This window comes from Neofelis nebulosa, chromosome 13 (assembly GCF_028018385.1).
Source record: "Neofelis nebulosa isolate mNeoNeb1 chromosome 13, mNeoNeb1.pri, whole genome shotgun sequence".
NCBI lineage: Eukaryota > Metazoa > Chordata > Mammalia > Carnivora > Felidae > Neofelis > Neofelis nebulosa.
In genome coordinates this window covers 36,639,290-36,654,914 of record NC_080794.1, presented here as the reverse complement: position 1 = coordinate 36,654,914, position 15,625 = coordinate 36,639,290, and the positions used below count along the sequence as shown (strand labels likewise).

The window sequence follows — 15,625 nt, the reverse complement described above, 5'->3', positions numbered from 1 at the left end:
GCTGGGCCAGGGTGAGGGTGCTATAAATGAGGGGATGTCCTAGGCCCCCCACCTGCTGAACTAGACCAACCTGTGTCCCTTCCCTACGTCAGGGTCTTGCTTCATGTCCGTGGCAATGCCCGTGAAAGGACTACTTTCGTGGTGGCCACCGTGACTCCCGGATCTTCTTCTGGTCCTTTGCAGACCCGGGCCATCCCTATCTTGGATTGGGGTGATGAGGCTCCCCTCCCCAACCATACAAAAAGTAACGCAACAAATTTTTATTGTTGCTAAGACGTGCTGGGCACTGTGCCGGCCGAGGGCACAGGGATGTATGGTAAGAGAGCTGCATTCACCATCCCCAACGAGCTCACAGCTCAGTGGGGGAGGCGTGCCCATCTGTGAACCGGGTACTCTCATCATGGATCATAACAGCCCTGCCTCGTGGAGGTGCTGCAGGGTTCAATGAGCTGAGGCCGGCAACGTGCTGAGCAGTGCCCTGCCCCCCGTCCCCCCCACCCCAGACACTCAACATAGTGAGTCGTGGGGTAAGCACCTGATGGGGGTACACTGGGCTACTGGGCTCCCTCCAGTTACGGGTTGGATGGGGCAGCAGCAGTTGCCAGGCCGGGGGCCTAGCCCTTCTGACATCAAGGCAGACCGTAGGTTGCCCCCCCCCCCCCCTCCAATGACCTGGCCGTGTCCTGCAGTCCCCTCAGAGAGGAGCCCTGGACAGGCCGAGGCACATAAGAAGAGTGTGTGAGGAGGCGGCCACGCAGGGCTCGTGGCAGGGAACGACCAGGAGAAGGTGCAGTCCCCCTCCTCTTGGGGACAGGAAGAGGGGCGTGTCTGGCTTATCCTCCCTGGCCCAGGGGCAGCCCAGACAGGCTTGCAGGAGAGGCCAGTGGAGGACCAGGAATGCCCCGCGGGATCAGGAATGGCTTACAAACCCCAGAGCCAAGAGGGCGGGGGTGGGGAAGGGATCGGGGATGCCGACAGCTTGGAAGGTGGGTCCAGAATCCAGGGGCTAGATTCTGCTGAGGCACCTGTTCTCCCAGGGTGGAAAAGGAGGCCAGACCAAGGGCAGGCTCTCCATCTGGTGGAGTCAGGGTGCGGGGTGGTCCCATCTCCGGGAGAGTCCCCTCTACGCCACTCTCTGAGCCTGACCAAGTTTGCAATCATGTGTTCATCTAAATTCTCCGTGACATTCTCTACAGCCCTTCCTCGCTATGTGATTTGAGGCAGGTTACTGAACCTCTCTGGGCCTGGATTTTTGTCTGAAGAAACAGAATTAATGAGAGGTGAGTTGAACACCCCTGCTAGCTCAGGGGGCCCAGAGTCGGGCTCAGAAGACAGAAGACAGAAGACGGTGGCCACCGTGGTGCCCTGCGGCACAACCTTTTCAGAGAAATTCTTCCTTGTTTATGCTGTAATTTTCTGGGCTCTGGGCTCTGGGCCCAAAGGCCTGTGGTGGGTTTATTCAAAGTTCCTATTCCGGGGACTAGAGACAAGGGGGCGGGTGAGCAGGACGCTTTCTAAATCATCCCCCAAACTGTTCTAGGCAGAAGGGAATGAGCCTGGGACGGGAGGTGACCTTGAAAGTGACATAAACTGGAGGGGAGGGGCTCTGTACAAACAATCCTACTAAGCCAAACTCCCCATCCAATGGTATCCATCCCTGGGAAATATTAAAAGGAAAGTGCAGAAAAAACCCAACATCCAGACCAACAGCTTATGGAGTTGCACGTGGTGGCTGGAGACAGACCCATCTGACTCTCCCCTCCTTTGCCCAAAGTGGCCCTCAGGTGACAGAGCCGGCCAGCCCCTTCTTGCAGGGAAATCGGGAAGAGGGCGGGAAAGAACTGGGGAGGTGGGTGGCAGGAACGAGGAATTAGGCAAAGAAAAACAGCCTGCAAAATGCAGAGACGCCCCAGCATGCTCGCTTCCCAAACCCGGCCCATGAATCGAGGGGTGACAGGTCTCTCATCTGTGATGCCAAGAGCCAGGAGCTCCGGGCAGCCACAGGTACTACATCTGCACCTGCCAGCGCTTGGAAAGAGGCAATAAAGCATCGTAGCAGGGCCTGGAATGCTAAGTGCCTGCAGCTGGGAAGGGACCGCCTTACAGCGAGAGCAGTTCGCGGCACACGTCCACTGCGCGACGCCCCTCTCCCAGACACCGGCCTGTGCTTCCTCTCCTGCCCCGGGGCAGCCTGCTCCCGGGGGCGGGGGGTGGGGGGTGGGGTGGGTGGGCGCCGAGGAGGTGGACAGAACAGGTGCACGCTCCGTCTAGCCCTGGGGGCTGCCATGGCCGGGTGCTGGCCCAGACAGACGGGGATCTTCTGGATGAAGCCCAAGTGGGCTGGGTAATTTACCGAGGCTGGCAGCAATCGGGATGCTTGAGTCACTGGTACATAAAAGCGGATCATAAAGCACCCCAGCCAAGCCAGACGTCTGGAAATACACCAGGGCCACACGCAGCTTAGAAGTGTGGGCCCCATCCCCCAAGTGATAATAACGATAATAATGTTTATACAGCAACTTAGAGGGGTAGCTTCTCCGAGCCTGTGCTCAGGGCTTTGTACGCATCTTAATTTACTTAATCCTCGTAAGGACCCTAAGAAGCTGGTCATAGCAGCATCCTCCTGTCACATACCAGGGAGATGAGGCAGCACGGGGGCCAGAGAGCCAGGCACAAACAAAGGCAGGATGTGAACCCCTGCAGTCTGCTTCCAGAAGCCAGGCCCTAGGCAGTGTTTCCCAAACTCTACTGTGCCCCTCAGGAACCTGGGGGGCTTGTTAGCGTGCAGCTCCTGACTCAGCTGGTCTGGGGCAGGGGCCTGCCTCACTGCCAAGCTTCCAGGTGATGCCCGATCCGGGGACCACACCTTGAGTAGGAGGCTCTAAACTACTAGACTAAAATGATGGAAAGAGCCTAACTGTCCATCAACTGACGAATGGATAAAGCAATTGTGGTTTAGATACACAATGGAATACGACGTGGCAATGAGAAAGAATGAAATAGGGCCTTTTGTGGCGACGTGGAAGGAACTGGAGGGTGTTACGCTAAGTGAAATAAGTCATACAGAGAAAGACAGATACCATATGTTCTCACTCCTTTGTGGATCCTGAGAAACTGAACGGAAGACCATGGGGGAGGGGAAGGAGGAAAAAAAGGTACAGAGATGGGGGGAGGCAAACCATAAGAGACTCTTAAAGACTGAGAACAAACTGAGGGTTTATGGGGGGATGGGAGGGAGGGTAATGGGCACGGAGGAGGGCACCTGCTGGGATGAGCACTGGGTGTTGTATGGAAACCAATCTGACAATAAATTTCATAAAAAAAATAAAAAATAGGGGCGCCTGGGTGGCGCAGTCAGTTAAGCGTCCGATTTCAGCCAGGTCACGATCTCGCGGTCTGTGAGTTCGAGCCCCGCGTCAGGCTCTGGGCTGACGGCTCGGAGCCTGGAGCCTGTTTCCAATTCTGTGTCTCCCTCTCTCTCTCTGCCCCTCCCCCGTCCATGCTCTGTCTCTCTCTGTCCCAAAAATAAATAAAAAACGTTGAAAATAAATAAATAAATAAATAAATAAATAAATAAACAAACAAACTACTAGACTACTTTCCCATGACATCCCTTCACCTGTGGAAATGGGTCTACACCACACTGCTCTGGCTCTGGGGGGTGTCCACAAATTCCTCAGTCAATGGGAACAGGCATTGGCAGGGGGTCAGAATCAAGGGGCTGGGGCCAGGGGAGAGGGCATGAAGTCTTAAAATAACCCTGCCCATTCCCCACCTCAGCCTAATTTGATCAGAATCTCTGGGGTGGGGCTCAGACTGGGATTTTTTTTTTTTTTTAATTTTTTTAATCTTTGCTTATTTTTGAGAGAGAGACAGCACGTGAGCAGGGGAAGAGCAGAGAGAGAGGGAGACAGAATCCGAAGCAGGCTCCAGGCTCCGCGGTATCAGCACAGAGCCCGACGCGGGGCTCGAACTCACAAACCGCGAGATCATGACCTGAGCCGAAGTCAGACGCTCAACCGACTGAACCGCCCAGGCGCCGCAGACTGGGATTTTCTTTAAAACTCCCTGGGTGATTCCAACGTGGAGCCACGTAGAGTCCCTGAGACAGACAACAGGCCTGCTCCAGTCAATGAGTCAGATTTATCCCTACAAGACTGGGGAAAGTTCTTCAGGGTTAGGTCAGGGATTTCAAAAGTGCTTTCAGAAAAGGGGGTGGGGAGCCACTGCCTGGGCCAGTTGAGGGGTATGGCTCCGGTCTGCTAGCGTTCCCTCTTCTTGTCTCCTGGAGGAGAGAGGCCCCCCTGGGGCCTTCAATTGGGATTGAAACCCCCAATCTGGCAGGCTTTCAGAGATGCCCCACCTTCCCCATCCGTGAGCTTTCAGGAGTGAGCAGACACCAGCCTAGATCGGCTGTGGGCACCGAGGCTCCAGATAAAGATTAACCAAACCTCTGAGTCCTCTTCTCCACTAGGCCTTGACCTGGGCCCAGCCCAGTCCCAGCAAGAATCCTGCTAAGTCAATTTCTCGAGAAGACCCCACCCTTGATATCTGATCGCCCTGGATACAGGAGCAAGCTCCACATCCCCCACCCCTGGTGGACAGGCCCTTGGCCTGCCTTTAGCAAGAATCCCCCTGCCCTTGAGGGCTCTTCCTACTAATTTTTCATCCACTGAGCCCTCACCCTCCTCCTTGGCTATAAATCCCCACACGTCCTTATAGTATCTGGAGTGGAGCACGACCTCTCTCCCTTAGTGGAGCCTTCCTTACCGTTTTAACAAGTGGCAGAATAATTTCTTCGACACTGCCCCTGCCCGAGGGAAAAGTCATACCACACAGTGAAGGGCCCCGATGGTGGGAGGGGGCGTGGTGCCACTGCCGACTAAACACAATGTCCACTCCTCACCTTGGCATTCAAGGCCTGAGCAAGGACTTCGGGGCCCGGGCAATGACCTCAAGCCTCGTTTTTCTCTTAGGTGCACCCCACATCGAGTAACGCTCGGTGCTTTACTGCCCCTCACACACCAGAACTTTCTCCCATCCTGCCTCTGCTCAGGTTTTTTTCTCCCACCTGAAAGTTCCTCTCCCTTCTTATCCACCTGCTCTGAGTCACAGCCATCTCTCCGCTGGTGACAAGGACTTATCCTCGAGTCTTCGTTTCCCCCCATCGCCTTTAACTCTACTATCTCTCAGCTTATCCGGGTACACGGTTCTCTGGGATAATGACAATATTGAAAGGCTACATTTCCGAGCCTCCTTTGCAGCGCATGTGCTCATGTGACTCAGTTCTGACCAATGCAATGTAAGCAGAAGCAACGAGTGTGACTTCCAGGAATGTGCTTATGCCTCTCTTCCTCCTCTTGCTGTAATGGCTGGAGCTCCAACAGCCATCTTGGACTGTGAGGTGATCCTTAATATGGAAGCTATACCTGATAGAGCAACAAAATTTCTGACCCCACGGAACATCATACCAGCGTTGGGCTGGCCCCTCCAGACTTGAACACGAGAGAACAATTACCTTCCAGCTTGTTTTAGCACTGCTTTTTTGGAACTTTCTGCAACAGCTGACCTTAATGCTATTAGAGCCACCTTTTCCAATCCCCGGAGTCACGAACTCTGGATTCTTGGGTTCACCCTGTGACACTGCACAGAATCACCGTCCGTGTCTTCTGCCCGAGTGAAACAGTAAGCAGTCTGAGGGCTGCCATTGTGTCTTATCTATTTCCATTTTCCCCACCACACGAAGCACGAGGCCTCACACACAACGCAAGGCATGTCTCGGGATTAAAGTCTTTCTACTGTACTCCACACAACTCACTGGCTTGCATCCATATTCTCAGCATCCTGGAAACCCAAGCAAAGCTGCCCTTCGCCCCAACCAGGCTGCTTGCTCCCACCACCCCCACCCGCTCCCGGGATGAACACTTCCTTACCAAGATGTCCGAACCCGTGGCTTCCTCCCCTGCGGTTGGGCTGGAGCAGTTGCGGAGTTTGAATAGCCAGTACTCCTTGGCAGTGACAAAGAAGTTCCACGGCAGTAGGCCACCAATGCCCAAGCTGAAGAAGATGATGTAGGTACCGTTGAAGCGGTCCTTGGGCCTCTGCAGGCCGGGCGGCGGGCGGTCTAGCAGCTTCTCAAGGAGCGCTTCCTGGTCAGCTCGGAGATTGCTGCCTGCAGGTCTGTAGGTGGCGTTTGCACTGTGGTGAAAGTCATCCTCTGAGATCATGGCCACTATTGGAGGAGAGGGAAACGGAGACAGGGCAGGTGATCAGAAGCTTAGCCTGGGCACAGCTAGGGACGCACCCGTCCTACAAGCTGACCACGCCCCCACCCTGGGTCACCAAAGCACGGTTACAGAGCTTCACGTTTAAGGATCAGCGACAGCGAGAAAGACAAGATATCGGAACTGTAAGTGACCAAAGGATCACCCCCTGCCCCCCGACTCCCACGCAGGCCAAAACAGGTAGCAAATAAGTCACGGGCCGGACCGGAGTACGACAATGTGTCACAGCCGGCCTGTGGCAATGGATCCGGAAGGGCAAACCTGGTCTCAAGGCACTCAAATTTCTATGTAGCCATAAAAAAAAAAAAGGAATTAGGACCCTTGGTGAGCATAGAATGTTCTCTAAACTCTTTTCAACTTTATGTGAGAAAAGAGACAGGGATGTGCACAGAATATGTCACTATTTGTGCCAGAAAGCAGGGCTGGGCTGCGTGGGGAGGAGAATATATACACATACGTATGTACGTCCTCTGGAAGGACACACAAGAAATTTTTTTTTTAATTTTTTTTTAATGTTTATTTATTTTTGAGACAGAGAGAGACAGAGCATGAACGGGGGAGGGTCAGAGAGAGAGGGAGACACAGAATCTGAAGCAGGCTCCAGGCTCTGAGCTGTCAGCACAGAGCCCGACGCGGGGCTCGAACTCACGGACCGTGAGATCATGACCTGAGCCGAAGTCGGACGCTTAACCGACTGAGCCACCCAGGCACCCCCACAAGAAATTTCAAAGAGTGGCTACGTCTGAGGAGGGAGGCTGGGGGCGATGGGGAGGGAGGAATCTTCACTGCCTACTCTTGTGTGCCTTTGGAATTTCGAATGACATGAATGTATTATGTGTTCAGAAATAAAACTATAAATAGAAGCAAAGACATTCAAAGTAAATAGCATTAAAAAAACAACCACCACCAAAAATCCATGGTGTCTAAGAGATCTAACAGTCCACTCGCTCATTTAATTTGTGGGAGCCAGAGGTCCGAAGGGTGGAAGGTCACACACCAGGTCCACGGCCAAGGCTGGGTTGGCAGTTCCTGCCCCGGCCCCCACCTCTGTCCCTTACATCCCACCAGGAGACGGCCACTCCCAATCTGCGATAGCACCTAAGACTAACTGAAATTTCTGCTAGGAACCATCGCCGACATGACCTTGGGCAAGTGGCCATGCTTCGGAGCCTCGATTTCCCCGTCTGCAAACCGAGGGAGGCCTTCTTATGATGGTTATACAACCGCAGCTGGCTGTCAGTGCCTGGACCGTGGGAGCAGCTCTTACACAAACGTCAGCGTCTTCCCCGCCACCGTGGGCTTGTCACCTGGCTGGCTGGCTGCTGGATTCGGCTGAAAAGTCGTATGCCCGCTTCTATGCTCTATATAGCACCTAGGACATGGCAGCAGCTTGATAAATGGCAGTACTTCCAAAGAGCTGACGATGGGACACTGTAGTGTCTCCCGTAGCAGCTCCCCTCCCCCTCCGTCACCCAATACATCAAGAAATCAACGCAGCGCAGTTCGGCTCCCATTAAGAGGCTGAGCCTTAAGTCACAGCATCAAGCCAGGCGGAGTAGAGCCTTTCTTCCCTGGGGGCAGGGGAACACCCTGTCCCGCAGGCACAGAGCCTTCTCTGCTATTTCAGGAGGGCCACACAACATTTCTTGGAAGTCAGGACAGGAATTATTGCCTCCTTTTTTCAGGGGCGAAGAACGGGGCCTTGATTTGTCCCACATTCGAGCAGTAAGAATCGCCAAGAGTTAACACGCAACCCGGTACTCATGCAATGCCGGTCAAAGGCCCGCACTTGAGCCTGACAACAGCCCAGCGTGATAGGCACTACGCTGAGACTCATTTCGCAGAGGAAGAGAGAGGCTCGGAAAGGTTCAGTCATGTGCCCCAGGTCACACAGCCCCCCAAATGGCAAGAGAGAGGTCGTACAGCCAAGCAGACTGAGGCCCGTGCGGGAGAGGAGGCTGGCTGGCAGTGTGAACCCACGTCTGCTGGCTCCAAGTCCAGATCTCCTTCTAGAAGGCCTCACGGCCAGGGAGCTGTGAGCAGAGGCAAAGAGGGTGCAGGGCACCCTCAGCGATGTTTGCTGAATGAATGGATTTTGCGTGGCCAGGATATTCTCTCCTACTGGGGTAGGAGCTTGTACCCCGGAGCGGCAGGCAAGAGGTGGCCACATACCTAAACCTCCAAGCCAGCAAGTCAGTTTTCAACTCCCCTGGTTGAGCAGAGCCCTCCCTAGCCTTAATCCACAGGGAGCCCAGCACTAACAAACTAACCAGGGTGGGCACACAGGCATGTGCAGACACATACAAATTTCTATATTAGTGTGGAAAAATGTAAAAATGATGACCCGTGTAGGACAACAGACATAAGGGCAAGTGGTTCCTTCTAGATGCTCCAGCTACAGGGGCGGGTGCGGGGGCCAACGGTGGGGTCACTCTAGCCCACTCTCATCTCCAGGCATTTATTTGTCCGGGACCATTCAGCCTTGACCGAGCTTCTGAAGAAGGAGCCAGAAATTTTCTCTGACCTGGGTCACAGGCCAGGGCACTGGAGTGAGCAAAGTCTTATTACGGTTCATAAAAGCTAGCTGCTGGCTTTTGGATTAAAAAGAAAGAAAAAGAAACCGAAGGAAGAGCCGTGGTATTGTCAAGCACGGGCGGGCTGTGGCCTGGCGTGTGCCCCTCAGGCACCTGCAGGAGCAGGCTGGGCCTGGCCCTGCTCCCTTCCTGGGGGATGTGGGGGTAGGGGCAGCGCCTGCACCAAGAAGCAGAAGTGGGTGGTGCCTGGGGCCGCTGCAGGCCACCATCTGGAACTGGCTGCCGGTTCCGACCTGGTTTCTGACTGTGGCTAAGTCAATCTCCCCATCGGGCCTCGATTTCCCCGCCTGTGAAACGGGGGGCAGGGGAGCTGGTGCTAACCTATGGGAAAACATTGCTGGGGAACACAGGGCGCCGCCCAGAGGCCGTGGCAGACTGGGCTTTGGGGTTGTGGACACCTCCAGCCTCAGACTCCCCAGTTGGAACTGAGCGTCAGCCACCTTGTGGATACTTTGGGCTGATGTGTCCATACCCGGGCCCCTCAGGTGGTGAGGTCCGGTCTCAGGAAATCCACGAGGAGGAGAAAGAGGAGGGGAGAGAATGGGGCGCGGGGAGAGAAAGAGGATAGCGACCCGGAAAGGGGGAAATTGAGGGCGAGGGGAGCAAGAAGGAAGAGAAGGGACGATGGGGTGGGAGACAGCGACAGGCGCCCAAGAGGAGGGGCCGGCGCTGGGACGGAGGCCCTGAGGTCTCTCCCGTGGAGCAGTCCCCGGGAGGGCTCGTGCGGGGAGGCCGCCGAAGCGCGAGCCCCAGGGGACCGCGCTGAAGAGCTGGTCGGGTGCCAGGCCCGCGCCCGACCTCCGGCCCGCACTTACTGTCGCCGCCGCGCCGCTGCCGCCGCTGCCTCCCCGGCCGCCGCGGCCACTGCGACTAGGGGCTCGGCGGGGCCGCAGGCCGAGCTCCGCCTCCCGGCCCCGCCCCGGCCCGCTGACGCCGGCGCTTCCCGGTTTGCAAACCCTCTTCTCCCTTTGTCCTGGGCCGGCCCCCGCGCGCCGGCGCCGGGCTGCGGCTACGCGCCCATTGCACGGGCGGGCAAAGCGAGGCGCCGGCCGCCCGGTGCACCGCCGGTGCTGGCCCCGGAGCTCGCGGGGGCCCTGCGCGCTCATTTCCCGCCCCCCCCCCCCCCACGGGAGCCGGACCCGGGGACCCGATCGTCTCCAAAGCCTGCACCCCGGGACCCTGAAGAGCTCCACCTTGCCCCCAGACTCCCGCAGAGGGCGCCCCCTCTAACTGCAGCGCCTCACTCCTCCCTGATCCCTCTGCTGGCCCAGCCACCCAGCTTTTGCGCGTGGTGTCGGGCCTTCTGTATGCCAGGCCAGCGCCATGGTGCTTTGCCTTGTCACCGCCTTCCGGAGACTCCTTGTCTGGCTGAGGCAGAAGGGTGGCTGGGCTGGAGGGCACACGGTCTTCAGGATCGTCTGCCAGGCCCTCCCACCAGCCCCCAGACATTTGTGTCTGGGTGACAGGCCGAGGGGGCCACCTTTACCCTCTCTGTCTGCCATGCCACTTACGTCCACTGTCTCCTAACCCCTCACATGCCTGAGGGGCAAGGAAACCAAGATGGAGCCGCAGTTCTAAAGCCCCTGCGGGCCTGTGATGGATGCCCCCCAAGGCACAGGGTGGGCTCAGCGCTAGGTGCCCTTGGGGCAAGGTGAGACTCAGAACACCGGGCTTCCTTCATTCAATAGGCCTACTGCGTGCCAGGCCCTGCAATGAGGACCTGTGATATCGTGATATAAGAAAAGAAAGCCACAGGTCCCAGATGGCCATTTAGACTGAGTTCCCAAACCGGAGCTTAATCCCCAAACTCAGCGCAGTTTCAATCTCCCCTCCAGAAAGGTGGCCTTAACTGGTCAGTCAGGAAATGCTTCTTTCCTTCAGCCCCAATGAATCTGTCACCTAGGGTCCTCCCCATTCCCCTCCCTCAAAGAAAGATAAGGCAATCCTCATGATAAGGCTCTTGCTTTTCCCCTAGCAAACAACCTTCTCTGAAACAATCTTTATTTATTTACTTTGTTTTGCTAATAACGTTCTCACCCCACCCTCCGTCTATAAAAACCTTCCATTATGTACAACTATCCTGAGTGCCTCTCTCCTTGCTAGATGGATTGCTTCCCGGCCCCATGGATCATTTAATAAAGCCAATTAGATTCTCAAATTTACTTGGTTGAATTTTGTTATTTAACATAGGTCTGTCCCAGTTCCCGACATGAGAGCTTCCGAAATTCTTGGAATTTCCTGGGTAATAAGGGTGAGAGGAGCGGTTTTTGTTTATAACAAGCCCCTTTCAGTCACGCCAGGGTTTATGCTAATCAAGTGACTCCTACTGGGCCCCAAGATAGCTTCGGGATGGGGGCTGGTTGTGCCGAAGGAAGCAAGTGTGAAATTAAGAGGTTGGGACTTTGAACACCACGCCCCACCTCTGCAGAGAAGAGGGGCTGGAGATTGACTTAACCGCAATGGCCGATGAGTTCATTAATCATGCCGGTATGCCTCCATAGAAACCCCTAAATGACGGAGTTCGGAGAGCTTCTGGGTTGGCGAACACATCTCCTTGCTGGAAGGGTTGTACACCCTAACTCCATGGGAACAGAAGCTCCTTTGTTTGGGACCTTGGACCCTGTTCATCTGCATCCTTTACGATAAGTTAGTGATAGTGTTTTCTTGAGTTCCGTAAGCCATTCTAGCAAATTCCGGAAACTGAAGGGATGGGTGTCATAGGAACCCCTGACTTTGTAGCCAACAGCCAAGTCAGACAGAAGTTTGGGTGCCCTGGGCACCCCACGCTTGCGACTGGTGTCTCAAGTGGGGACAGTCTTCCGGGACTGATGCCAACTCCAGGTAGTTAGCATCAGAACTGAACTGAATTGCAGGACACCCCACGGTGTCTGGAGAGTTGGAGAATCGGTTTGTTGGTGGGGAACCGCCCCCCGCCCCTGCCCCCCACATTTGGTGTCAGAAGTATCGAGGGCGAGAATCGTGCAGAGGCCCAAAGGTACAAAGGGCTGGGTTCTCCTGTGGGAGGAACTCCCACCCTCCGCAGGGGAGACAGGCCAGTGAGCGCAGAGGACACTGGGAGCCCTGCAGGGACGTGCCTGGTGCAGCGGGGTCAGCGGTGGGCCGGTGACCGGAGTCAGCAAGGACTGGGCACCCGTCCGCGTTCGCTGAAGCCTCGCATCCTTGTGAGCCCAATTTCACAGGGTGCAAGTCCAAGGTTGTAAGGTTAAGTAGCTGGCCCGAGGTCACAGGACGGTGGGGCCTGTGTTTGCCCCCCAGGTGTGTCTGACTCTAAAGTTGGCACCTGTTTGCGTCTCCATCAAGTGCCTTTCCCAAGGGTGTGGAGGCGGGTGGGGTGGGAAGTGGGATGGAGGGAGAAGGGTGGATCAGGTGGGCTGGTGTCGGGGGCAGTGAAAGGATTGGCCCAAGGCAGAACAAAGGAGATAGAAGTTTACAGAATACACTGCAAGGGAACAAAGGAGAGCCTGTCGGTCTGGAGGCAGTGGTGGGAGAGGAGCTGTAGTTAAGGGGAGAGAGTGAGGAGGTGTGGGAATGTATGGAATTTTCCTTTTTTGGTACAAGCCCCCTAGGGTTCTCTAGGGAGCCTGTTTGGGTGGTCACCGTGGGCCCTTTTACCTTGCCCAAGCCAGTTGCCTAAAAGTAGCCTCTACAAAGTGTTTCTCAGAAGAGGTGACCTTGGATAGGACGCTTGTGGCCCATTGAGGAGAGCAGGGAGGACCTTCCAGAAGGAGCAGAAGGCTGAACAAAGGCAGAGGGCAGAGTAGCAACATGTCCACGGAGGGAGGGCTGTGAGGCTGTGAGAGAGGGCTGGGATGGTCACGAAAGCCAGAATGGACATGTGCACATCACCCTGTAGGCGACAGCCTTCCATAAGGGTTTGCAGATGAGGAGAACGGGTCCCAGGGGGGTTAGAGAGGTGACCATGGTGATCAAAGTCAGGGCAATGGACTGGAGGCTGGGGCCACTTGGCTTCAATATCTGACAGATTTGTCCGGCCTAAGAAATCAGATCCACATTTGGGAAGTTTTAATTTAGCATCTTATCCCTTCTAGGCCTTGAACCGTCCTGGCTCCTAGCCCCGCCTCCCCCACCCAATTCTATACAGTTGGTAACACCCTGCCCCGGACACCTGGACCCTACCTGCAATCTGGAGATGGGGTGGGCAGGAGGAGGGAGGTGCAGGGGGCTCCAGGACACTCTTTCGGAGGATTTGGGGGCCCCTGTGTGGTCGCTGGGGGGAAGGCAGAAGACCTGTCTTGAATCTACATTCGCTCAAGCAAGCTGGCTATTCCGTGAAGATGATGCGATGTCCAGATCGGGGAGAGCAGCCAGATTTCCCCAAGAGGCTCCAACCTATACACCATCCTGCACAGCTGAGACAATGGCCACTGTCCACAGGGAAATGACAAGAACCTAAAGGCTGAAGACTGTTCCTGATGTTCCTAAAGGCTGATGCTGTCCCTGATGGGGAGGGGGCACAGTCAGGAGGTCCCTCTTGTTGTACTTGGCCTCCCAGGGCTGGGCGGATGTTTTTTCGAGAGACCCAGAACTTGATTCAGAGCAACGCCACAGAGGAGGGGTTCAGTAAGCAGTACCGATGCCTGGCAAGGAAGGCGAGACTTCACAGAGCTCTGCTCCGGCTGCCCCCGCCCCCCGCCCTGTCCCGCGGGGACCACCGGCTCGAGTCCAATGTACAGCTCCATGAGGGAGGTACTCTGATTAGCCTCATTTTGTATATGAGGACCCTGGGGTACGGAGAGGTTAGTATCTCGCTCAGAGTCGCACAGCTAAGTGGCAGAGCCCAGATTCAGATTGGCACCTTACTGAAAGCCAAGTCAGGGGCATCGTCAGAGGGGTGGGTCACACAAGCTCTTACCCAAAGCCCGCTGACCTGTCTGCAGGTTCTTCCTGCAAATTCACACAGCCAGCGCTTAGGAGGTCAGCCGGGTGTGTGCTAAGGCTTCCAGGCATGGGGTTGGCAGGCCATCTTGTGATCACGCCCCGTCACTGCAGTGCGTGCGGGCTGGCTCAGTGAGGCTGCACGTCCTGCCTTTCGGGGGTTTTTACTGGGCCCGCCAGCGGGGCACGTGGATCCTAGGAGACAGGGACTCATCCATAACTGCCGAGCCTTAATTCTCTGCTCTCGCGTCACCAGTTCAACCCCCCCACTCTACCTCTCCTTCTGCGTCCAACGGCTCCCTTTGGGGACAATTGCTGGAGCTTCCTGGAGATGCCAGCCCTTGACCCCTCCGTCTCCCCTCCATGCCTCGGGCATCTTTCCCTCCACCCCGAGTCGGCTTGGAGCCCACAGTCCATAATTGCAGTAGAGTCTCAGCAATGCCCGACACTCCCATGCCCATCCTCTCCTGGTGGTACTGCTGGCCAACCCGGGATGCAGCCACCTACATCTGAGCGGATGAGCCTTGCTGGAGAAAGTGTGCAGCAGGCAAGGGTTCCACTCCGAGGTCGTGCTTACCAACCTGCGATGGGCCTCCGGGAGGCCAGCGGTCCCGTGGCACATCTCAGCTCCTGCTCTCCGTCAGAACTGTTGCCACCTTCCTCCTTCGCTGGCTTCAGACCCCCAAACGCACCCCGCCCCGAGATGGCCTTGCCTCCCGCCTCCCACTCGATGGAGAACACAGAAGTCACCAGGGAGGCACATCCTCATTTCTCGACACCAAATGTGCCCCATCGGCTTCTGTTTTCCTCTCTCCAGTTACAACAGGGCCGTTGCTGTCCTCCGTCCTAGGGAGGGGATGGGACCCGGAGCCAGGAGAGGGTCAGACCAAGCCCTGTGCTCAGCACCTCCCAGTTGCCAGCGGCTCTATGTCTCCCCGACCCTGTGAGGCTGGCCCATCATAACGCCCCCGCGGGAGTCGAAGGAAGGGGGACAGGCCACCAGGAGCGGGAGGGAGAGCAAAAGAGCACGTGGAGGCCGACCCACGTCACGTGAGGACCTGGCAGTGTTTGGATGGAGGGAGAATGGCTTCAGGGTGGAGCGTGAGAGCTGTGTCCAAATCTTTGAGAAGCTGGCAGGGAGTGTAACACTTAGACATTCTCCTAGTGATGGTAAAACTAGCTGAGGGTAAAATTAGCCCTTACAGGGGCGCCTGGGTGGCTCAGTCAGTCGGTTGAGCGTCCGACTTCGGCTCAGGTCACGACCTCGCGGTCCGTGAGTTCGAGCCCCGCGTCGGGCTCTGGGCTGACAGCTCGGAGCCTGGAGCCTGCTTCCGATTCTGTGTCTCCCTCTCTCTGCACCTCTCCCACTTTCTCTCTCTCTCTCTCTCTCTCTCTCTCTCTCTCTCAAAAATTAACATTAAAAAAAATTTTTTTTTAATTAGCCCTTACAGTGAAAATAAGTAAGCACCCAATCACTAACATTTATCATTATTCTTTTAGTAAGTAGTGTGTTCAGCATCTCTGGAAGTAGTCAAGTGGAGTCTGGACAAGCCTGTGTCTGGGCTATTGTGGAGGGAATTCTGGCATCAGGTGAAATGGAAATAGACGGTGGCCAAGGACAGCCCCCCCCCCCCCGGCCCCGCCCTCCGCTCTTCTAAAAGTCAGTGAAACTGATCTCAGTGAACCTTTGCAATTCATAGCGACAGCCTCTGCCCACTGTAACCCCCTTGGGTAATCACAGTATTTACTGATCTGAGTGCTGGGCATCTATCTGTCCCTGGGGACCTGGTGGTAGGGGAATTGCTGGGGCCCCGGGGCCTGGCAGCTAAG

General features: G+C 55.9%; 1 protein-coding gene across 1 annotated transcript in view; it reads right to left on the bottom strand.

Annotated features, from left to right (window-relative positions):
• The window catches only part of SLC29A3 (solute carrier family 29 member 3), a 43,246-nt gene extending 33,424 nt beyond the window's left edge, over positions 1-9,822 (bottom strand). Inside the window, exons 1-2 of the mRNA XM_058696609.1 lie at positions 9,694-9,822; positions 5,934-6,232 (exon numbers count right to left, since the gene is read on the bottom strand). Coding sequence (XP_058552592.1) covers positions 5,934-6,232; position 9,694 — 300 coding nt within the window. The 5' untranslated portion in view covers positions 9,695-9,822. The remainder of the gene's footprint in view (positions 1-5,933; positions 6,233-9,693) is intronic.
• Between the last annotated feature and the right edge of the window lie 5,803 nt (positions 9,823-15,625).